Source organism: Candoia aspera, chromosome 15 (genome assembly GCF_035149785.1).
Source record: "Candoia aspera isolate rCanAsp1 chromosome 15, rCanAsp1.hap2, whole genome shotgun sequence".
NCBI classification, from domain to species: Eukaryota; Metazoa; Chordata; class Lepidosauria; order Squamata; family Boidae; genus Candoia; species Candoia aspera.
Window position 1 is genome coordinate 4435587 of NC_086167.1, and position 24950 is coordinate 4460536.

The 24950-nt window shown below is 46.8% G+C and overlaps 2 protein-coding genes across 3 annotated transcripts in view; one reads left to right on the forward strand and one right to left on the reverse strand.

Moving 5' to 3' along the window:
- PES1 (pescadillo ribosomal biogenesis factor 1) overlaps positions 1-24950 on the forward strand; it is a 426838-nt gene that overhangs the window by 201066 nt on the left and 200822 nt on the right. The gene's annotated exons all lie outside the window — the stretch shown is intronic.
- OSBP2 (oxysterol binding protein 2) overlaps positions 747-24950 on the reverse strand; it is a 136349-nt gene continuing 112145 nt past the window's right edge. For both annotated transcript variants that reach the window (XM_063315270.1, XM_063315272.1), the window contains 8 exons: positions 21937-22101; positions 15263-15508; positions 7882-8002; positions 7228-7331; positions 6221-6316; positions 4180-4367; positions 3748-3968; positions 747-1137 (listed from right to left, as the gene is read on the reverse strand). In XM_063315270.1, coding sequence (XP_063171340.1) covers positions 995-1137; positions 3748-3968; positions 4180-4367; positions 6221-6316; positions 7228-7331; positions 7882-8002; positions 15263-15508; positions 21937-22101 — 1284 coding nt within the window. In that variant the 3' untranslated portion in view covers positions 747-994. The remainder of the gene's footprint in view (positions 1138-3747; positions 3969-4179; positions 4368-6220; positions 6317-7227; positions 7332-7881; positions 8003-15262; positions 15509-21936; positions 22102-24950) is intronic.

Below are 24950 nucleotides of genomic sequence, written 5' to 3' on the forward strand. Positions count from 1 at the left end.
TGCACTCCACACAGAGACCTTTGAAGCCCAGTAAAATCAAGAGGAACCGGAGGGGTCCTGAGGTCCACCTGTGGCTCGCTCCCAGGTTCCTCCAATGTTCAAGACGGAGAGAAGAACTTTCCCTCTTAAAAACCCCTCCCCAAAACACAGCTGGCTCAGGAGTGTAAAGAGTATTTCTCTACCATGTGTTTAATACCAATTCGAAATCGAAAGCCAGATCGCTCTCCGTGTCTTTTCCAAGCGGTGGCTTTAAAGAAAGATTGACGGTGGATGGAGACAGGGCTTGGATCCCTCCCACCCTGAAGAAGAGCGTGGAAGGAAACAATTCAAATGGTCAGACATTTGCTTCCAAAGACCCAAAGAAAGAATACTGGCACTCCCCACCCCCAGCATTTCATTGCCCCCAGAGAATTTAGAGCCCCTCCCAAGAGGGGATATGGAGCTGCCTGCAACTTGGGGGGTAGGTAGGGGGAAATCTGTAGATTAAAAGCAGTGTTAATTCCCACGCAGAAATCAGAGGAAAAAAACCCTGAAACACTCAACATTTCCGATACAAGGTGTGCATCTTTGGAACTCAGAGCCCGGTTATTGAAACCAAGGCCTCAAAAGAGACGTCAGCTGCCACCCCAGAGGCAGCAATAAATAGGTTTAAAAAAAGACAGAGAGAGAGAGAAAGAGAAAACTAACCAACAAAAAACCCCATTATCTCTCAATCCTAATCGGTAAGCTTAAAAAAGTCACTTAAAAAAATCATATGCCATTTTATTGGTGCATAAAAATAGGTTTTGGAATCCCTGTTTGGTTTGTCTTGTCTTACTTTTTTTTGTTTTTCTTTGCTTGCGGTTTTTGTTTTTAAACGTGGATTTATTTTAAACTCTGCGTGTTTCTCCAAAAGGTGTGCTGGGGGCAGGAGGCTGTCCGGAGGGCTGTAACTCCTGGCACTTCTGTCCTGCGACGGGATGCAGAGGCTCCACCCAGCACCAGCCAGCCGGGCTCAGAAGATGCTGGGGCACTGGGTCCAGTCCTGCTTCTCCTTGCTCTCCCAGTAGCCGCCCTTGTAAACGCAGATCAGCTCCCCTGTCAGGGGGTCCACCTTCCTCTCAAACCACCGGGGGGTGTAGCCGTTGTAGTCTTTGCCTGCAAAGGAAGCAGGGGCAAAACACGCAACAGGTTTTGGTGCTGATGTGGCCAGAGATCCTCAATTGCCTGGGATAATTAATGGCACCCTTGCACCCATCCCATTCAACAGCTCCTCACTCTAAGACAGCGTTTCTCAACCTTGGCCACTTTAAGATGGGTGGACTTCAACTCCCAGAATTCCCTAGCCAGCCATACTGGCTGGAGAATTCTGGGAGTTGAAGTCCACCCATCTTAAAGTGGCCAGGGTTGAAAATCACAGCTCTAACCCACCTCAGCTGATCTCAAAAAGCTGAACAAGATTGCCTTTGCTTAGAATGGGGGGGGGGGGAGACCACCAGAAAATGCCAGGATTCTGGATTAGCACGCTGGTTGGGGAATTCTGGGAGTTGAAGTCCATGCTTCTTAAAGTTGCCAAGGTTGAAAAACACTGCTCTGAGAGGTTTCCCTGAAGATGCACCAGAAGAAATGGCTTTCTGTAGATTGGTGCAGATAGCACACCGACCTATCATCATGTTCTGGGTGCCAGTGGTGAAGCAGTGTCCCTTGGTGGGTCCTAGGAAGCATGCCTTCTCTGTCATGGTGGGCCTCTCCCTGGAGATGTGGATGGCTCTGATCTCGCTGACCTTCCGGAAGGCTGTGAAGAGTTGGTTCTTCCCCCAAACTGGAAGCTGGGGTGTGAATGGGGTCTGATAGGAGTGCAGGTGTGTCTGCTGTTTGTGAGATTTTTTTAGGGGCCTCAATTGCTACTTTTTATGTTGTGGATTGCAATTTTTTCTTTTTACCTGCTTGCCCACCCAGAGTGCCTTGGTAGATGGGTGGCCATAAAAATAAAATAATAAAAGTTTCTGTAACCACAATTTGCAGGATTTACATATTGTACTTAGTTGCAAACCATGGTTTCAAACCATCGAAACTTGGGTTCACGCATGTGAAATCCCAGGGGTGCAATGGTTGGGGCATAATCCAAACAGTAATGGATGGAGCCGGGAAAGAAATCCACATTTTCTTTCATCTATTAACAATTAAGTATGGTTTAACAGATGTTTTATGTGCTTTTAAATGCTGTTCACAGCCCAGTGTCGCTGTGGTGAGTGGGGCAGCCATATAAATTGAATAAATAAAAGAATTACAATTACATTTATTGACTGATTCTGATTTAAATGGCCAACCCTCTGGTCAAAGCAACTCTGGGTGGTGAAGAGAATCTAGAATTAAAACAACAAGATAAATAAAACTCAGCTTATAATCAGAGAAAAGGACCAACAGATGAGAATTTTAAAAAAACATGCAAAATCACATCAAGCCAGACAGGCCTCGTCAACTTCCCGACCCAACGCCTGGGCAAACAGCCGGGTCTTGAGCATCCCACGGAAGGCCGACAAGGTTGGGCAAATCCAATTGTGGGTGGTGAGAAGTCCCAGAGGGCAGACACCATGGCCATTGCAAAGCACGCTTCCTGGCTCCTGCAGGAGGGCATTTTTTAACCGACGGGACCCAGAGTGTACCCCTCCTGCCAGATCTAATAGGGTAGCAGAGACAACGGAGAGATCCAGTCCTTTGAGTATCCTGGCCCCCTGCCCCAAACGTGACTGCCACTACCTTGAATTGCTTCCAAAAGCCTACTGGGAGCAAGCACGGTTTGCGAAGCAAAGGACTAACACGTGTGGAATGAAAAACACCTGTAATTGTTCACGTTGCCACATTCTTGACTAGCTGCAGCTTCCAGAGGTTCTTCAAGGACAGCCCCACGTAGACCGCATTGCAGTAATCCATTAGGGGAGGTGACCAAAGGGTGAGTGACCACGCACAGAGCCTCTTGGTCCAGGAAAGGGCACAACTGGCCCACGAGACAGAGGTGCGTAAAGGTCCTCCTGGCCACGTCTGCTATCTGTTCCTCAGACAGGAGCCACGAGTCCAGGAGGACCCCCAAATTGCACACCAGTTCTCTCTGGGGTGCTGCAACCCCATCCAGAAGACACAGTAGGATACCACCAGACCCAAAGCCACTCGGTCTGGCTAGCTGAGTTGGCCCTATATCTACTGCCAACATAATTCTTCTTTAGCTGTGTAGTTCACACTTTTCCCCTTTTGCTGTATTAAGATGGCGTTTGCACAACACGCCTAACCTGGTTCCTGGATTAAGCCGTGTTTTCAGTTCGTCCAAGACCCTAACCGTGACCCAGCCAAACAGCTTTGCTTACGCTACATTGCCCCAGACCTACCTGCGGCAAAGCTAAGGCTGTTGTGGGAATGTAGTTACAGTGGGAAACAGCTTTCAGGGGTCTTTGGAGGGAGGCACCCCTAACGCTTCTGGGAGGCCGCACGGGTTGCAGGCTGTGCATTTCTGCCCAAGCCATGCCGCGCCTCTCAGCATAAAGCAGGGCCATATCCTGCACCTGCAACCCCCCTGCAGGGCCCCCACTTCCCTCAGACCCTCCGTAGCTTTTGGATTTCAACTCCCATCTGCCCAGCCAGCACGGCTATAATGAGGGAATAATGGGATCTGCGGTCCAAACCACACCGGGGGGGGGCGCCTCTTTCTAACCCAGCTGGTTGGCCCCTGCAACCTGCGGACCTCAGCACGCTTTTGAGCGCGGCTTTGCGTACCCTCTTCCAGCGCCTCGGCTGCTTCAGCTTCCCGCTGTCGGCGCACGGCCCGCTGCTTTTCCTCCAGCTGCTGCTTCTCCACGTTGGCTTCGTCCCACTTCCCGTTCTCCATGAGCCTCTGGTCGGGTCTCAGGCGGCTGTCCGTGGGAGCGATGCCCTCTTCCAGCTCGTTGAGCGTCAGTGCCAGTTTGGAGAAGAAGTACATGTTTTCCGCATTCTCCCTGGTGAAGGAAGAGCCGGTCGGACTTTAAAGGGTGGGGTGGGGGCACAAGCAGGCGCATCCCTGCCTGGGTGTCTAGCTGGGCACGGGCAGCATTTGGTCATTGACATTCACCGCACCACCGGAATGCTCCAGGCCATTTCCGCAGCCCCAGAAGGCCAAGCCCACAGCCGGACAACCCTTAAGCCCCAAGCCCTGTTGGGAGGACTCACGGAAGGGGGTATTTCTTCCACAGGACCTTGGGGGGCAAGGTCTGGTAGACCGTTTTCGGAAGCTTGCCTTCCGAACTGGAGTTTCCCTGGCTGCTCTGCATGATCTTGCAGCACTCCATCTTCTCATCCCACGTGCCAGACATGACGTAGCGCTCGTTGCCCTCGGCATCCATCACCACACCTGTCACCTGGGAAGGAACACCAGAAAGAGCAGGATTCATGGGGCCTGTCAGCCCCCCCAGGTAGAAATCAACTCCACAGGAAGTCTAAAACTACTTTGACAGAGATGGGCTCTAATACAGAACCTTGCAAGTCTGCTTGTGCTTGTCCTCCGCCCCCTTCTTATACTCCAGTGAATTAGGGGGGTGTCTCTCTGAGCCGCTTCCAAATGTTATCTGGACGTTCTGGACTTTAAAAATGCTTAGGCAATGGAGCCTGCATGTCTCCACCAAAGTCATCTTCCGCACTCTTTATAGTCCCCATCCAGCTTCCCTGGCTGTTCCCAAACCCAGAAGCCTTGTGGGCAGCGATTCAAGGCCACTGCTCTTTCTGGATTTATTGCAAGAACCACGAAAGCCAGTGCTCCATGGTGAAAAGCAATCTTATTTGTAAGATTGCAGGAGAGGCCTGGTAACTTTCTTGCTCCTCCACCTCTGGTCCAAGCAGGGCAACAGGTTGGGACCTCCTGAGGTTGACTTGTTATTGCCGTGGGCTAATCCGGTCTCAGACATTCTGCTGTTTAATCCAGCCCTCGCAGGACCTCAGCAGAGAAACAAGACCTGCAGCCCCCCTCCCGAGGGGGTTTGGCAAAGCCCTTTCTGCCGAGAATGCTGCAGACAGACACCCGCAGAGAGCCCAGGAGGCCCCTCCTGTTCCTGTTCCACCCCTCTACTACCAGAGCCATGAGCTAAGCGACTATCCAAAAGCCAGGCCAGGCACAAAAGTACAAGGAGCTTGTTCTATTTGCACCTTCAACCAAGCTGACTTTGTGCATCAGAACACTGAATCCTTGGGGGTTTACATTTCTTTGAAATCTGCAATACTCTGTCTCTATCCCAACAAAATACTGAAAGACTTTTTTGAGGGGAGAATCAAGAAATCATGTCCTTGGTGGAAAAAAAATCCAAAATGCAAACTTAAATTATGCATACAGGTAGTCCTCGATTTACAACCGTTCGAAGCTACGATGGTGTTGAAAAAGTGACTTGCAAGCAGTCCTCGCAGCATCCCTGCAGTCCCACGATCAAAATTTGGACACTTGGCTACCGGTGTGTATTTACAATGGTTGCAGTATCCTGGGGTCACGTGAACACCATTTGCAACCTTCCCAGCTGGCTCCTGGCAAGCAAAATCCATTGATGCTGCATGATTCACTTAACAGCCATAGTGATTCACTTAACAACTGTGGCAAAAAGGTTGTAAAATCAGGCGTGACTCACTTAATGACCACCTCGCTTAGCGATGGAAGTTCCAGTCCTCATTGTGGTTTTAAATCGAAGACTACCTGTAGAATCAGCAGAAATGGGCTAAGGTACTGTTGCCAATTGTGCGACATACTACAAGCCCTGAGCCAACGGTAATGTATGGCTGAGATGCGGGACCGGGACTGAGGAGCCCCGGTTCAAGACTGCCCTCAGTGAGGATGTTCACGGGGTCACTGAGCCAGCCACTCTTTTTCAGCCCAGCCTACCTCGCAAGGTTGTCGTGGGCACAAAAGGAAGGAAATCCTGCACGTACATGGCCTTGACTTGAGAGGAAAGGCAAGACACAAATGCAATACTAAAAGAAGTGGGGAGGTGGATGGGTGGCTGGAAACCCACAATGCTGCATCTGTTTATAGGACTGCATTTAATCCCAAAAGGTTATAGGAAAAAAATCATCCTTCGCCATTAGTATGTTCCTAGTGAACCCAACACCCACCACCGCCACAGCTTTGAAGTTCGTCTGGGGAAATCCCTAACCGGGCTTCCACACGAATGAAGGAGTTTGCGTCGGATCCATGGTGGAGGCGGTCTGAGCCTTTGGTGGGGGGGCGGGTTACCTTTCGGGGGATGTCTCTGGAGAAGTAACTGTAGGGGGTGAATTTCAGCTGGCATTTGTCTTTTGATTTGTGGTTGAGGATTTCTATGTCACCGGACTGGACAAAAACAAAAGAAAGAATTTGCAAGGGGGTTAATTTTCCATGTCGACAGGAACCAGAATCAAGAATCAAGAAAAGTACTTTCTCTGTTTCTTTCTGACCCCCCCGCCCCACCTTGAACAGAAGGGAAACGCTCATTTTCAGCTCACTTGGCATTCCAACCCCTTTTTACCATGACTTTGTAATCCTATCAGGTGCAAGACTTACATTTTGTTTTCATTTATGTACAGCATGGGAGCAAAATAAAACGTTTGTCTGAATGCCAAAGTTGTTGTGCGTCAGGAGATGTATATATAGTGCAAACCCATTTAATGGCTTCTCAACAGGAGCTCCATCCTTTGTTCCAGTTTATAAATTCTTCCTGCTGCTGTCTCTGTTTCTCTGTGGCGGAAATTGCCATCGCTTGCATGGCAGTTGCTAACCATCCTCCTGCATGGAAACTGCCCTCACTTGCATGACCATCCCTGTATTGGTGTTCCTCACTTAACAACCATTCGTTTAGAGATGCTTTGGACTTATGACGGTGCTGAAAAAACAGACTTACAATTGGTCTTCACACTTAGGACCGTCGCAGCATCCCATGGTCACATGATTGCCATTTTTGACCTTTCCTGCCAGCTTCTGGCAAGCAAAATCAATGGGGAACCGTGAGATTCGCTTAACAACCATGTGGTTTACTTAATGCCTGCAGTGATTCACTTAATGACCGCTGCAAAAAAGTTTGTAAAATTGAGTGATTCACTTAATGACTACTTTGCTTAGCAACAAAATTCCAGCCCCAATCATGGTCGTTAAGTGAGGACTACCTGTATAGAAACTCTCCTCCTTTGCATGGCAATCACTGACCACAACTTTTTCTCTACCTAATGATTTTAGCAATCCTGCAGGATGGGACCCATTCTCCTAACCTGGTCAATCCAGAGCTTTCCCACAATAATATTGTGAACTGTGGACGTCACTTTCTGCCAGACGTAGTGGTTGCCGCTGGAGTGGAATTCTAGATGGATGGCGCCTGTGTGGAACGAAAAAAGATACCAATGAAACCAGGGCGTAGAGAGAAATGCCGCTGAGAACAGGACAGCCTTTCTGAGCAGCCCTCTGCCTGCTCCTTCCTGGTCCAAAATGCAGCTTAAATATTAAGTCACGCCTAGCAGGCCTCGTGGCATTAATGGGATGCAGGCAATGCAAGGGAGGGGCTGTTCTCTTTGCCATGCTGCACTGTCCCAGGCTGCTTGTCTTTAAAAAGGATGCAGGATCAGGTCAACCAGTTCCCGGGGCGTCTTTCCAGATGCACAGGATGCATGCAATAAAGCAGAAATCTTCAATGTCCTCCCAAACACCACCTCATCTTTGGAAACAGGCTGGATTAACCCACTACATTAGACTACAATGTGGCCTGTTTGGGTCTGGGTGCAGCAAGTTGTGTGAATGAGTCACTGGACTTTTTTATGATTTAAAGTGCTATACAAATCCAGAAAGGTTGATTTATTCAGCGGCCCCTGCTTGGGGCCACGCGAGAACGCAGCCAAGAGGGCAACATGGAGAGGAGGCCATTTAATTACCCAGCGGCATGATGGAAAGGTATTTGCCCCGGAACTTGCTGGCAATGGTGATCTCCTGCCACAGAGTCCAGCCTCGCCTGGAGTACACGTGATGAGCTGCTGCTGGGGGGTGATGGCTCACCTGGAGGAGAAGAAACAAAGCCCGATGGCAGCAGCTGCCTAAAACCGCAAGTGATTCATTGCAAGCATGATTCTCGAAGTTCTCCTTAGCAAGATTTGTTGCGATGACTGGTGGGGGGGGGTTTACAAGAATCTCAGCGAATGAACTATTTCCTCTTTAGGATCAATATAGCCCACGGGGTACCTCAGGGCAGACACTTTCTAATCCCCTTTCTGACAGACTTCCTGTGATCCAGCAAGGAGGTGACTAGAGATTCAGTAATAAGGGAGAAGCTTGCAGTGGGCTCCTTACGTAATGTCTCCTGAACCTTTATCACTCTGGGAACCAACCATTACACCTACGTGGAAGAGCTAGCCACCACCAATCTGCTACAGCAGTGTTTCTCAACCTCAGCAAGTTTAAGGTGTGTGGGCTTCAACTCCCAGAATTCCCCTGCCAGCATGCTGGCTGAGGTTGAGAAACACTGGTCTGGACAGTGAGACAGTTGCTGCTTAAAATGAAGGCAACTGAACTGAATTGAATTGAACTGCCTGCCGCCCAACTCCCAGTGACTCTGGGCAGTTTTACAAATTGTTAAAAATATTTAAAAGCAAGGAAACAACACAACACAAAACAAAAGGAACAAAGATGGCAGGGAAAACAAACCTGGATGGGAACAATCAAACCAATCCATCTACCCATCCATCCTGGTGATAGAAGATTTTACATATATAGAACTTAAATATGAATATATTTCATTTTCATATATTTTATATGTAGTGTTCATGTATCAGAGACCTTTGCACTTGTGTTATGGCCTTGAAGCTGTGTTTTATTTTCTAGAAGAATTTTGTTGACTTTCTTACTCTTCCTTTCTAGCAGGCCTTGATAGATAGCTATGCCCATAGAGACAAGGCAAGGTGTGCATTCCAAGGATAGCTTCTCCAGAGGAGAGGCATTGTTTAATAATGGTCAAGGTGCCCTAGCAGGGACGGAAGGAAGTCCCTTGTATGGAATGACGATAGAGGGAAGGAAGGAAATTCCTAATACGGAATGAGGTTAAGGTGGAGTATGGGTAACTGAGTAAGGGGTGGTCTTCTGAAGGAGGAGTTGAATGGAATCTATATAATGTGCTGTAAGAAGGGGGTCCTGCGTGGCCGCCCACCTAACCACTTGCTGTCATTGCTTTTGCGCTTGGGCGAAGAATAAAGAACTTAATTTCATGCAGCTGCCTGTTTCTTTGATCCCGGCTCAGAAACGAACCTGCTAAGGAAAACTCTGACACTGGCAAGAATTTCGATTGGCAGCACAGTCCCCAAGCAAGGTGATGCCGTTGTCTGATGGAGCTGACTCCTTTACAAGCCTGTTCAGAAATTCTGCCGCTAGAATTGTACAACTGGAAAAGCTGAACATTCTTTTTCCAGATTGCTCTGTGCTGTTTCGTAAAATAATGACGAAAAAAGCAGGGGGTGGAAAAGGGAAAAAAAGAAAAAAGTCTAAAGGGCAGGAAGGGACAGCGTGGAAGAAAGATGGTGCGAGGCTTAATCTAGCCGGCATTTGCTACACTGTAAGCGTCGTCCACACCTTTTCACATTTCAGAACCCTTTTCCAGCTTGATACCCGCCTTGAACCTCCCCAAACAGGTACAATTTTACAGTAGGTCTCCACCAGCATGAGCTTTCTCTTTTATAATGATTATTCCTATAAATATCAGGTGGCGCAGGTCCAACAGGAGGGTGCTGCATAAAGTAAGACACGCCATATACGCCATATACGCAAGTCCTCTCTCTCGAGAAATTCAATTACTGCACAAAACATAGATTAATTCTCTTCTTATCCTCCCTGCAAAACACTTTATTAAATCCTGCTGGAATTGGCAAGAGGAAGTCCTGCTTGAGTAATTGGATTTTAGTCGCAAGATTAGCAGGTGGAGGAAATGGGAGAACGGGAGACGTGGAGCCCGACGGTGGATGCTCCCTTTGCACCCATCAGCTGAGGCCCAGGGATGCACACCCCTCCCCTGTTCCAGTGCACAAATCAAGGCCATGGAAAAACATTTAATCAGTTAAATTATGGCCCCTGGACCTTCTCCAAAAGTGGTCACGGAATTGCTTCCTTTTTTAAAACAGGATAGGGAAAACGTACTGAATACATAGGAAGTAATTTGCTAAGTGTATTTAGTGAATTGTTCAGAGGTACTAGCAGGGAAGTGCAACTATCGTACACGCTGGACCAAAAACGGTACACTCCTTCTGTCTGGGATGGTCTATCCTCTTCCGCCAAGTGCACAGCTCTGGGAACTCAGTTTGCCCAGTCAGCTGAATCAACCCTGGTGATCAACAGAGTGACAGGTGTCGCAACCAGGGCGCCCTCACATGCTTAGATTTTTTGTGTAACTTTTCCTTTATTCCTCTGTTTATACCTGCTCAGGGACGCGGTGGCGCTGCGGGTTAAACCGCTGAGCTGTCGATCGGAAGGTCGGCGGTTCGAAACCGCGCGGCGGGGTGAGCTCCCGTTGCTCGTCCCAGCTTCTGCACACCAAGCAGTTCGAAAACATGCAAATGTGAGTAGATTAATTGGTACCGCTTCAGCGGGAAGGTAACGGCGTTCCGTGAGTCATGTTGGCCACATGACCCGGAAGTGTCCTATGGACAACGCCGGCTCCAAGGCTTTGAAACGGAGATGAGCACCGCCCCCTAGAGTCGGACACGACTGGACTTTACGTCAAGGGAAACCTTTACCTTTACTATACCTGCTCAAGTTTATACCTTCTCAAAGGCAGTAGAGGCTTAACTGTTCGAAATTTAAATTAAAAGCACCTGGAACTTAAAGAGGGGCAAAACTGTAGATCAGAGTTTCTTAACCTTAGCAACTTTAAGATGAGCGGACTTCAACTTCCAGAATTCCCCAGTCAGCCATGGGAGTTGAAGTCCACACATCTTAGAGTTGCTAAGTTTGCGAAACCCTGCTGTAGATTTCCGTAATATGGGCTGAACTTACTATGGCGCAATTCCATTCCGTGGTTTTTACTGTCTTGAGCAGGGTTTTTGTTAACTCATTTTTAGCAAGTTCACTAGTAATTCTTAGTCCCTTCAAATATGATATATGTAATATATCTAATTATTCCTAATTAATATTTTAGAAAGCTATAGCCTTTTTAAAATCCTGGTTTATTTATCTGGGTAATACTCTTTTATTCCTTACCCATGCTCTCTTTTTACTTGTTTATGTGTTTTCTTCTAAGTGTTCAATAAAAAATAATTTTAACAGACACACAGAATCGTTAAGATAAAAATGTATGAAATCAAACGCAATTCCATCCTAGCTTCCGGCACCGCTCAACCACCGGCCCTGCAGCATGCACAACCGATCGTCTAGTTTACCTTTTCTTAACCTGCTGCTTGCAGCTGCCGCTTCCCCAACGGCGGATGCTGCCCAAGGCATCTGTGAGCCCCGAGGTGTGAAATGTGATGTTCTAAGCCTGGGCAGCTGTTTTAAAGGCACAAAGGTGCTTTGGGGCATGTGGGGCATTCACAGGGCCCCTGTCTGCAACTCTTCAAAGCAGCAGCAGCAGCAGGAGGGATTCCTGGCTACCCTTTATGGCTACAGCATGATCTGACAGAAGCTGCTTTTGGCGTAAGGCAGGCTTCCTCAACCTTCAGACCCTGGAGGAACCCTTGAAATATTTTCCAGGCCTGGGGGAACCCCTGCCCATTCAGACTCAGATATAGACCTGGAGTTTCAAAACTATTGTATTTGTTTCACGGGTAGGCCTATCTGTATGCATGAACAGTGTTCTGAGCCTAAAAACAAAGAATGAAACTTACCTCTTTAACATGAAGTTGCCCGAATTTGAAATAATTTTTTAAGATAAATTGTGATCTCCCAGGGAACACTTAGTGACCTCTCATGGAACCCTAGGGGTCCAAGGAACCCTGGTTGAGAAACCCTGGTGTCAGGAGTTGCAGAGAGGCTCCGTGAGCAGGCTCAGAAGCAGCACCTTTCCCCCTCTGAGTGTGAAACACCAAGCAGCCTTCCTATATCCTAGCCACATGCACACACCTCGGTATATGAAGAGACCGCCCCCCAGGTGTTTGAGCATTTCTCTCTCTCATACACACATTCAAATATATTCAAACACAAGCACAGCTCTTTGCTTTATACTGCGATAGAGCAGCACACCTGAACAGGTATGGAGCAGGGAGTTACAGGCAGTCCTCACTTAACGATCACAATTGGGACCAGAATTTTGGTCACTAAGCGAAGTGATCATTAAGCAAATCCAACCTGATTTTACGTTTTTTGAGGCAGTTGTTAAGCGAATCACTGCAGGCATTAAGCGAATCACACAGCTCCCCATTGATTTTGCCTCCCAGAAGCCAGCCGTGAAGGTCAAAAATGGCAATCATGTGGCCATGGGACGCTGCAACAGCCATAAATGCGAACTGGTTGCCAAGCTCCCAAATCATGATCACAGGACCATGGGGATGCTGCAATGGTCTAAGTGTAAGAACTGGTTGTAAGTCAGTTTTTTCAGCACCGTCGTAAGTCTGAACTGTCATTAAATGAATGGTTGTTAAGTGAGGACTACCTGTATGCAGGTTACATGTAAACGTTTAGGCACCTTTGGCCAAATGCTTTGATTCAATGAATCCTTCAGTGAACAGAAGCTGACACAGCCTCTGCATGGCACAAAGTTAAACAAGACACCTTTCTGCAAATTTGAAAGCCTAGTTACTATATATGGGGGTAGTTTACAGGTTCAGAGTAAGTGAAAGTGAATATGGCAGGTGCGGAAGTTTGGGCATTCTTCCAGTGCTACTTGTTTTTGCAGTGCAAAGCTGTCAATAAAGCCCCAAAATGTGACTTATCTTTAAGCCCTACAATTAGCCAATTCCACACGCAAACAAGTAACACACAGAACCTACTGCCTCTCAGGTTCTGTCATTATCTAGCATGTGCAAAAGAATACCTTAATAAGCCTGAAATGTTTGGGAACAACACATTTTGGACTGATGACTGAACTGCCTGACCACAACCACACATGATACAAAAGGGCAAAGCTTCTGAAGAAAAGAACACGTTGCCTACTGTTAAGCGTGAGGGTGGTGTGGCAATTTGTGACAACCAGTGGCACAAGAAATGTTACGTGGGTGGAAGGAAGGATTCAACTAAGTATCAATATATCCTAGAAACCGCTATAGTCAGTGAAGAAGTTGGAGCTGAAAAGAGGTTGGATATTTTAACCAGATAACAATCCAGAACATACCTTCACATCAGTCATAAAACACTTACAGGGAATAAAGGTAAGGTTTGGGAATGGACTTCACAGTCCCCGGACTGTGGAGAAGAGGTCAAACATGCAAGCAGACCTAAAAATGTTTCTCTCCTAGAAAGTGCTGCAAGGAAGAGTAGGAAGACATTCTAAAAGCAAGAAGAAAATGGCTTTTAGCTGGTTGCAGGAAACATTTGGAAGCTGCTATGGCTGTCAAAAGAGGCCTTACAAAGTATTGACTGGAAGCGTATCCAATCCCCAGCACCTGCCGTATTCACCATATTCGTACTTTGAATCTTAAACAACTGCATATAAACAGTAAGGATATATTCAAATTTCCGGAACGATTTCATGCTTGACTTTGTACCATCTGTAGACTGAGTCAGCTTTTGTTCACTTTGGGATTCACTGAAATGTACAAATTGACCAGGGGTGCCTGAACTTTTGCATACAGCTGCAGATTTATGACACCCTATCAGGGAATTTGCAAAACAGTTCTCCATCTCTACCCTGCCTAGCTTGCTTTCACTGAGCATTTCCCAGGCCAGGACCCTCCAGGTGTTTTGGGAATCAAACTCCCAGAATTCTCCAAATTACCATCTGGAGGATGGAGAACTAAAGAAACAAGTTGTGGGCACCATCTGCCTGTCATGTCCTCTTTGTGCCCAAGAGAAGATTCTATTTTTTTCCAAATCAAGTTTGTGGCAATCCAGCCAGGATCCAAAAACCATGGTTTTACTTGGGCACAAAGCAATCTATGGTTTGCAACACCACCAAAACAGAAACTTTTAAAAATTTTAATGGAGAAAAAAGGGAGCTTATCAGCAACCATACTCTGTTAATGCCCCACTCATGCCTACCTCCTCTTGTGCCAAGTTTGGAGGCTGCTCTGAGCCAGCTGGATACTGACCTATTGGCTGCTAAAGTGAATTATGGCATAGAACATCATGTGAATGTTGCTGTTGGGCTTCAGTCAAACCATGAACCGCAAGGATGTTTACATCCAAACTCAATATATTAGAAAGACAAAACAAAACTGGAGTATGACAAAGCTCTTAATCCAATACTCAAAACTCTTCCTCCCAAGAGGAAGCCAATTAGATGGCTCATAGACCCCTGTTTACACCAGACTGCAGCTGCAAAGATGCCACTAAATAAATTCATAAATTGGTTAGCAGTCCAAATTAGATGGTGGGCTGTAGGAGTCAAGCTGCAAGAGCAGCAGCTGAATGGGGAGTGCCTTGCTTCAGAGAAGCATCTCCAAAAGGGAGTTTTGTTCTCTAGTTGAGCATGAATTCTTTTATATCTGTATTGTATCCTTAATAATGAAAGAGCCAAGCCTCCCTGGATCAGGCCAAGGAGGATCTAATCCGGCCTCCACTGGCCAACAAGATGCTCCCCATCAGGGCACTGATGCTCCTCAGCAATTGGGATCCAAGCCATGCTGGCTGTGATTCCAGAGGTACTAATAGCCATCAGGGGAGAAGCCACTGAGAACCTGTTTCTTTATGAATTTGTCCTATCCCCTTTCAAAACCACTTACCTGATGGTCATCCTCACATCTGGTGACAACAAATCCCACAATTTGTGACTTGTAACATGGCCCTCAACTTCCCAAATTTTAGGGTTAATGTTTGACCCTCAAGCTGAACACTTGGAGAGTCAAACCTTGAAAACAAGGAGAAAACCACCAGCCTCTCCCTCCTGCCCCCGCTCTTCCATGCAGGGCTGATTTTCTTCCCTCTATCTCCCCTCATCTGCTCCAAGCTGAAAAGCCCCGGAGGCTGACATCTTTCATCCCAGGGAGCTCTCTACCATGCTGGTGGACTGTCTTCTTCTCAGTTTAGTGAAGAAGCATCCTTGGATTACTCCCTTTCCAGCCTCACAAGGTTCTTCTGGGGCATACAGCGCTGGACAACGACATGAGTCCACCCTGGTCTGAGCAGGGGGTGGGACTCAAGACTTACAGCAGCTGGCCCCCACCCCGGGCCAATTCTTCAGCTCACCTGCTCACAGAGCGAGCGGAAGCCCAGATCCTCCAGGCGGTCCAGTTCGTAGGTCTCACCCAGAAGGGGGTTGAATGGCTTGGCAGTCCGCTGGACTGTGGTTGAGTAGGAAGACACTGAAAAGGCAGCCACAAAACACATCTGTTCAATGGAGCTCTTGCACTTGACAGCTTTGTCCAGCAGCTCGTGATACTCCAGGTCCTCTGTTAGCCTCTGCAGCATCGACAGGGGTTCGTTGAAGTTGACCTGGAGGGAGAGGGAAGCAGGGAAGGGGGGTTACGGGGGCTCCAGCCCTGGGGAGGAGGACCAGGTGTTCACAGACCCTTATGGGCCCCAGAAACCTCCCTCCCAGGTGGTCCCATTCCTACCCCACAATGACAGTTGCGGGTACCAAGAAAATAAAGACCACTCTCTCACTCCATGGTCCTCATCTTGGACAATTGAGGTTAAGGAACCCCAGCAGGGTGGCTGGCCACAGTTTTTATTCTGCACCATGCCAAGTCACCTTTTCCAGCCCAGGGGCACAGCTGAGAGGCCTGCAGCAGACACACTCTCAAGGCAAAATCAAGGCAAGTTTGTTTTGAGTTTTGTCCTTACACTTCCCTTGTTCTCAGGATTGGATCATCCTGCACATTCCCTTTTAACAGCTCGCTCATTCCTTCCCCACATTCAGTATTAAACTCCTTTACAGCTATTCTTTACACCAGTGTTTCTCAACCTTGGCAGCTTGAAGATGGGTGGACTTCAACTCCCAGAATTCCCCAGCCAGGTTGAGAAACACTGCTCTACACTGATATAAATTAAAAACCTGCATTTAACAACACCCCACCCCCCAAAGCAACCAAAACTCTTAGGAAGTTGAGCTCAATACCCACAGTCCCATTTTTAGATTCCCATGGAATCGTAATATAGGCAGCATCCACAGAGCATGCTTAACCAGGTCGAGAGAAACATTTAGCAGCTGCATTTTCACAACATGCTACGCTTGGCTGGTATGAACTTCGTTGCGTGAATCCACCCCACGAACCATTCGTTCATGGTTCAATGTATTCTGCGTACCCAGAGAATAAATTAGTTCAGTTACTAAGTGAAGTCTATGAATCAGCCCACCATCTTTCGCCCATTTTTCTCTTAGTAAAGCTTAATGGGGCTGGAAAAATTCATTTTTTCTATCAGGGCAGGTCATTTTACATTTACATTTTTCTCTGTCACATTTGATAGTCATCCAACTTTGGCCTGGAGAATCCAATTCTGCCATTTTTTGCAGACAGTGCAGTATTTTTAATATTCCCTGGCCGGGGTGGGTGGGCATCTGACTGACCATCTTGGAGTGGGGATGGGGAGTAAGGGTTTGAAAGAAGTCACATTTTTTTCAGAGTTTTCTCTCTCTCTCACTCAAATCCCAGCCTGTTATCACAGAACTGAATGTACACGGGAGAGAGGCTGGTACGAAACCCAACTCCCCTGGTCCTAAACTACTTCACAAAGCTGCGCAAACAATAAACACTTTGGACCATCTTAGAAAAAGGGTGGGGTACAAGCATAATAAAAAAATTGGATCCCTAGACCTGCAACACAGATATTTGGATTAAGGTTTTTGAATGTTCCTCAGTTCTTCTTATTGGTTTTGTGCCTTCAAATCCCGTCTTGACTCTGGGCAACTACATGGCAAGATTTTTGGAAGGCGTTTGCCCTTATCCGCTTCCCAGGGCTGAGAGAGAGGGCCTGGCCCAAAGCCACCCAGCCAGCTTCTGTGCTTCAGACAGAAGTGGAACTCCCCATCTCCTGGTTTCCAGCATGGTGCCTCATTGCCCAGTTCTCAGCCCTCCGCATTTTATCTCCAAATTGGGATGCTGCATGAGAACCTCAATCTCTCTAAGGTTCCTACAAGCTTTGTCCAAGACTCAGCCTCCTAACTGAGTTCTTGAGATCCTCTGGTGGTCATCTCGGAGCCTTCTTGGAATAAAACCTGCTTCTCTGCTTGCATCTCCTCACAGGAGTTGCACAACTAGGAATATGCAGGAACAGCTCGAGATGTTTAGCTGCCCAAGGCAAAGACTCATCTGTGTGCAAAAGATGACCCCTCGATGCTACTGATGGGACAGCATCCCCTTTGCACATCACTCCTGCACACAGTGCCACCCCCAACATCTGTCCCTTTCCAGCTAACAAGAGGGCTGGCCCCGGGCATGATTCAAAGAAGCGGTACAAAAGAAACAGGCAAACCAGCCTCCACCGTCAGCAAACCGTTTGTATTGGCACTTGGATAAAAAAACTGAACTGGATCATTAAAGAGTGTCGGGTTTTCTTAGTTTCCAGACATTTTTTTACATTTTAAACCATATATGGACCGTTCATACTGTTAACTCTAAATTCAGACCATGTGGTTTCTAGCATTTTTATCACTAAAAGATGTATTTGACATTTATTTGCTCCTCATTTAAACCACTATTTATGCTGTTGCTAGTATTTTTGTTTGTTTAATGAAGCAAAAGAAAAATACTGCAAAATGCAAACCCAATGAAGAATGCCAAAAGACGCCACCTCTCAACTAACTTCTTTGTTCATTTCACATCTACCATGCGGTGGTGTGTATGTGACACCACACTCTTGGTTGTGAGTGCATCCACTCTGCTGCTTCTAAGTAGCAAAAGTTCCATTCCCTTTAAAATAGAGAAAAGTCCTTCCATTCTGGAACATCCAGATGCCTGAGCAAGAAGGCCAAGCTGTGGCAGGGAGGTGGGCGGTGGGCAGGGGCAAGGAATGAGGTGGGGGGAAACTCTGCCCTTGAGATGCTTGCCAATATACAGCAAGAGTTTAGGGGAGAAAAGCCGCCTTCTCTCCGTTGCAATTTGGCAAACAACGTCCAACTCCCTGCCAAGCCCAAAATGCATTAAGCAACAACTTCCAGGAAGCAAATGGAGCAAGACAAGAGATCTGGAAAAGGCTCTTAAGATCTCAGAGACCCTCTTCTCAGTGCAGGGATCCATATCAAAGCTTCCCCATCTGATGGCTGCCTAGCCTTTACTTAAGCAGAGCCAGCAAAGAGGAGCCCACTACCTCTCCGGGTCCCCCTTCAAATGGCTGATACTACAAAACCACATCCGTGGGATAAAAGAGGCAAGGTGGTGGATGAAAGGTGAGCAACCGGTCACGGCTGAGTTATTCTGACCAACAAGGTCAGTGGGAGATTGAGGCCAAGCAGTGAAAGGAAATAGACTTGCAAAAAAGATGCACGCTCCTGTGCCGATCACTGAAGCTTTGTCATCTGCACAAAAAGCCCCCAGCAGACAAGAAAGATTTAGTGTCACGTCAAAGCACTATTACAATTTCAAATACTTCCCAGCATGGCTCCCTTTAATCAGGCGGCCTCCACAAGCACTGCACTGGCAGATATAACACATTTTGACTTGGCAGCTGTCCTGCTGCTATTTTACTGTGTTGCCAAGCAGAGATATTGGATATGGGGATTATTTATAGAATGCAATATCAGAACTCTTAAAAAAAGTTCGGTGGGTCCTTTCTTAGGGTCACCTTCCTGTGTAATTGAGGGGGTAAAGACTTTTTGTCATCTTGAAAGGCATGTATGTATTTCTGTTACACAATTGACAAGTTTCACACCCTACACTAAACTCTAAACCCCAGTTAAAGGGTAAATTAAAAGTAAATTCTCAATTTTACTCAGTTAAAAGGTAAATTCTCTTTTGAACCAAACCTGACTTTTGATGTGTTCCAGGACACATCCATGAAGTTCTCTTGGGAACAATACAGATGTTGCCTCTGCTTTCTTCCCAACTACCCTTTTCAACTTTTCAGGTTAGTCTACCTCTTAGTGGTCCCCCATACTAACCCAATCTGACCCTGCTTAACTTTTTGAGATCAGACAAGGTTCACATAACATCCCAACAAAGAAACAATGACAGGGCTTAGCCTTCACACCACGAGTTAAGAATTCCGCTGGGTCTCCCTCAAAAGGCTGAGCCACAAACTACCTAACTCCAGTTTTGCCTCCAGGTATGTGTGTGGGGTAGCTGAAGGGTGGGACAAGGTCTGGGGAGGGAACAGCAGCAACAGAGGAGGAGACAAACAAAAGATGTCACAAGGCTATAGGACAGCAGTGGGAAACCCACACTTGGAAAGCGGTTTTCCCTGGCCCGCTCCACGGACCTTTTGCACCATCAGCAAGGGCATTTTCATCAGAAAAGAGACACGGCCCAGGTTGCACGATGCAGAAGGGCCCCATTGCAGGGCAGCCCCTTAGAGGGAGCTTTTGGGGGCCTGGCCCCTCTCCTCTAACAATACTGCTGTAATTCTTTGCTGTCATCTAATGGTTATCTGGATGTTTACAACCCAGGTCTAATATCTCTAGCCCAGAGGTTTTCAAACTTTTTCAGAAGCCCAGTTCATGAAAAGCTCTAGTGATTTTTTTGCCCACAGAACCCCATCAAGTTCTCCTGGAACCCGAGGGTTCTGCAGAAGTGCATTTGAAAAAGCCCAGGCTAGTTCTCCTGACATAGCAGCAACAGAAGGAAGAGAAGGGGAAGAAGTGAAGGCAGGACTGGGTCCTGCAGGCAGGATTCGTGCCTGGATGACGAACCAGATGTGCATAGCAGTATGCATGTCGGGCTGAGCCCAAAACCAAGAGAGAATGGAAGACGGATGGAGGGCCGCAAGAAGGATTTGGCCGATGGATGCGTTTGACCTTCCAGTTCCACAGAACTTTTGTCCACAACCATTAATACAGGCAGGAGGGCACATAGCGCTTCAGTCCAAAAATGTGCTTTGGATCACACAGGGGCACAAGTGGAGTATCTGCCTACAATTCCTTAAAGTGGTGGCATCTTCTTTCAAGATGGAAGAGTTATTCAAACAAGTTGTGGTCAGCTGCCGTATTCATGTCCCCTCATGCTTCAAAGCACCTTTGAGGTATCCAAAACACAGCTATCCTGACAGGCTACCTTTGACACACATTTGCTGTCTTGTTTCAAAGCAGGCAGCCATCATGGCTTCTTGCAATATTAGATTCTACAGTTTAACTACATTCTGACTTTGCTCAACAACCAGCTTGACCTGATTGCTCAACTGACCCATTTGCTGGGTTCAGGGAATGCACCGAACCATAAACTAAGCCAACACACAGGATTCACATCTCATGCTCAAACTAATTAAAAATAACTGAGTTTAACCTGCTTGTAAATGCAGCTGCTCCATTTTGAATTGACCAAATTCAGCATGTTGTTGGAACACCAACAGTGTGTGTCAATTGGACCCCACGCAAGCGAAAAGCAAAACGGTGAGTCCTTAATCTCCTGGGTATTATTGGGATGATTATGACTTGTTTCTCCCACTTTAGCTTCTAAACTCTACCAAGGCAAGACTCAATCAATCAATTTTATTTATGGCCAAAAAGCCCAGCCAAGACTGCTCAAGACCAGGAGCCTTTCAGCAGCAGCAGAGAGAGAGGCCTCTTTGGCGCCCCACTTCACTGCTTTCAGGGTCCTGAAACAATGCCCAGGGGAGCAGAGACACTCATTCCCATATGTTTAACAATCCTGATCCAAAAAGGAAGAGCTGTAATTTTTCCAGAGTCAAAATGTGTTCCCTATTCTGGGCCCTTAGTTCCAAACAGAGACAGAGACAGAGACCCATCCAATATTAAGATGAACTGGATGATTTCAAATGCAGGCGCTGCCGAAAAACGCCCTCCAGATGGCCAGGGTGCCCGTCCTTGGAGACCAAGCTCCCTCTAAGAGGACTGAAAGCCAAGGCCACACTAGCTGTGGAGTAGGGGCTCCTGATATTGTGACAACTCAGCCCCCCCACATTTCCAACAGTCTTCTAAAAACAGTCCTCACTTAATGACCACAACAGAGACCAGAATTTCAATTGCTAAGGTTGTGACCATGTGATGGGGCCCTTCTACATTGTGCATGACCAGACCTGATTTTACGACCATTTTTGCAGCAATCATAAAGTGACTTACTGCAGTCATAAAGCGAATCAATTGTTTCTGATTGATTCTTTGGGTCAGAAGCCAGCTGTGACGGTGGGACACTGCAGTCATAAATGCCAGCTGGTTGCCAAGCACCCAAATCAGGATCACGTGACCACAGGGGCGGAGCGATGGCTGTAACTTCAAGGACGGATCATAAGCAGCTTTTTTAGCCCTGTTGTATCTCCAAACCATCGTTAAACGAACAGCCATTAAGCAAGGACTACCTGTATTTCGCCCCCCCGCTTAAGGGCTGGAGGGGGCAAACAGTGAGACAGAGTCATTGCTGGCACAGGCAGGTGGACTGTTTTCCTTTTCTCTGGAAGGGGGCTATTTCCTTTGTAAAACCGATGTGTTAAGCCAACTGGGGTCTCCTTCTGTTTTCACCATTATTTTTAGAAAGTTAAATTCTGTAGCTTGCAGCAGGATATAAATAATTGGACTTCAGAACGGTCCAAGGGAAAGCACGCTGCTTGCTTTAACTCAACGCCTCTCTCCCTAAGCATCACTTCTACTTGTTTTTCCCTGCTGTCTTTCACCCAGCTGCTGAGGTGGGCTAAGTCCCCCATCTCCCTTGCTTGCCTCTCTTGCATGGCTCACCGCCTCATCAGCCCGGGTGCTGAAGTTCAGGACCAACTGAGGAAGCTCACAACACATGAAAGGGGATGGGGAAGCCACCTACAGGCATGGGGATCTTGGACAGCTCTTTGCCAATACAATTCTTCATTATGCTCCAAAGGTTAAGGCTGTAGTTGGGCTTGTCTGGAATCCGAGTGCGCCTCTTGTTACCGGATGCCGCATCCTTGCCTGAAGCATCAACGTCACGTTGACTGGAGCTGTCAAACACCTGGAAGGGATAAAGTCCATGGCAATGACAATTCAGTGCTGAATTTCCAGCTCCCCACCCACCCTTCCATATTTGGAAGCGTAGTCTGTGAAACGTCTCATTAAGCCAGTTTATTTAATGGCTTCCTGAACTGATCCATAATTGAATGCATTCTCAATGCAGGCCAAACCATAAACCAAGGTTTAGAAATCCTAAAGACTGGGGCTCACTCAACAAGCTAACCCTAAGCCAAAACCAAACAAATCACACCATGGCTTGTTGTAATGCATGAACCTAGCCACACGGAAGTTTGCCCCTGGGGTTAAGAGAAGATCCCATCAGAGATCCCAATATTATTTACTTTCTCTCTTGGAAGGTGTTTGTTTGTTTACGGGAAGGAGAAAGATGGGAAAGGGGGGAAAAATAGGAAAAGATGGGTTCCAAGTTGTGGAAGTCAAGAGCATTTCTGAAACATTTGGTTACAGAAGAAAGTTAAGCAAAAGGCTTCCTGAACCCCAAGACCCACCAGGAACAGTTGCTGTCAAAATGAGGAAAGGCCATCAAGTACCTTATATGTGACTCATGGTTTTTGTCCCCTGCCGTACAAATTTAGATATATCCTTCTGCCATTGTTTAAATGGTACATTCTTGGCTATCTGAAGTGAGTAGGACATAGGATTTGTTCTTGGATAGAAAGTCAGGCCTAGTGTTTCAGGAGATTGTGGCCTTCCCGTCACAAGCATCTCAGCAGTGGAGTGATCAGTTTCCTAATAAACGTATACTGATGTCTTCTGGATTTGGTCAAAGTGAGATCATCCATCCCTGAAGGCAGTAGACATACTGGTGTGAAAGGTGAAAGGTCCCCTGTGCAAGCACCGAGTCGTGTCTGACCCTTTGGGGGGATGCTGCTTTTGCAACGTTTTCTTGGCAGACTATAAAGCAGGGTGGTTTGCCGTCGCCTTCCCCAGTCGTCTCCTTCCCCAGCAAGCCGGGTGCTCATTTTGCCAACCTCGGGAGGACGGAAGGCTGAGTCGACCTGAGCTGGTTGCCCAGAGAGAATCCAGCTTCTGCTGGGATCGAACTTGGGTTGTGGGGAGAGTTTCGGCTGCAATAGTGCTGCCTACCACTCTGTGCCACATGAGGCTCCAGACATACTGGTAGTTCTTGCTTAATGACCATTTGTTTAATGATGGTTCGGAGATATGATGGGGCTAAAACAGTTACTTATGACCCGTCCTCAAAGTTATGACTGTTGCACCACCCCCACGGTCATGTGATAGTGATTTGGGCACTTGGCAACTGGCTCGTGTTTACAACCGGTTGCAGTGTCCTGCGGTCACGTGATCGCAATTTGTGACCTTCCAGCTGGCTTCCAACAAGCCAAATCAATAGGGAACCACTGATTCACTTAATGACCATGTGATTTGCTTAATGACCAAAATTCCAGTCCCAATTGTAGTCATTAAGCGAGGACTACCTATAGATGTCTCTTTCAGAAAACAATCCACATGGGATACAACTCCAGTACTTTCTTTCCCAGGAATGCTTCCAGAAAGGACATGAACAGCTTCTCTGAATTTTTAGCTACTGGATTTCTGCTCAAAGAAAACAAAACAGATACTCCTCCCTACATCTGATTTTTGCTAGTTCTTCTCCAGTGGGTATGCAAGATTAAGATGGAAGGAGAACAGGATCATTTCCTGAGTTTTGGTATTAAATTATGGAACCGGTCTTGCTTTTAGTTCCAAAATGGGTCTAGTTGATCGGATGATTATTTATGTAATTCTTTACCTAATTTATATGGCTGCCCATCTCACAAGAAGTGACTCTGGGCGGCATATAGCAAACAATATAAAACAATAAACCTGTCAAAAACAGTCATATTAAGAAGTTTTTAAAAAGCAAAAAACACACAAGAGATTAGATCAGCAAGATCTCACCGGTCCCCTAAGATTATCAAAAATAAGCAGGTTTCTTTCAATAACAGATGGGGCAACTTCAGCCTCCAATCCTCATCTTATGCTACTGAGTTGACATCCTCCCACTTGAGGCAGGAATTACACAAATATTACTGTGAAAAGACAAAACTAGTCCAGCCCTTAGAAAATATTAGCTCCAACTCCTATTTATTCATGTATTTATTAGATGTATAAACTGCCTAACTCCATCCAACTCTTGTATAATGTGCCTCCATCCACTTGGTATAATTGCACCCACTAGCCTGCCCACATTTGTCTTGGCTATAGGAGAAACGGAGGTGCCAAGAGTGCCCTCAGAAGCAAAAGAGGGTTTAAATTAAATAAATATGGGGGTCGTCTGCAAACTAGAAGTGATTCTGCAGAATAGGTTGGTGGGATCAGGGGTATTCACAGCATATGGTAAAAAAAAAGTCAAGATGGCCATGACATTGTGGTCAAAGCTCTGCTTATTTTTATGTGTGTAAAACATAAAATCACACACATAAAAAACAGGATGAGCTTTAACCACAGCATCATGGCCATCTTGACTTTTCTGACCACACCTTGTGGACACCACTGGTGGGGATCAAAGATGGAACCCCCCTTATTCAGTAACAGGCAAAAGCTTAGCTGTCAACCATGCAACTAACATCTGGTCTGAAGAACCAAGTCAGAAGAGCCTTTCTGTTTTCAGGCTACCCCTCAGAAGATAGAATAATGGATGGGGGACCATTTCCTGTGCCATCAAAATTGTGCGGCCATGCTCATTGTTAACACCTCTGGGAACCATGCCTTGTTTGGCCCATGGAGGACTATCAGATCACGCTCTCTTATTATCTACAGAATTTGGGGTTTCAGGGCAAGTAGCAGGAGGATAGGGAGGGAAGCCGTCAGATGTGACTTCTTCCAGTT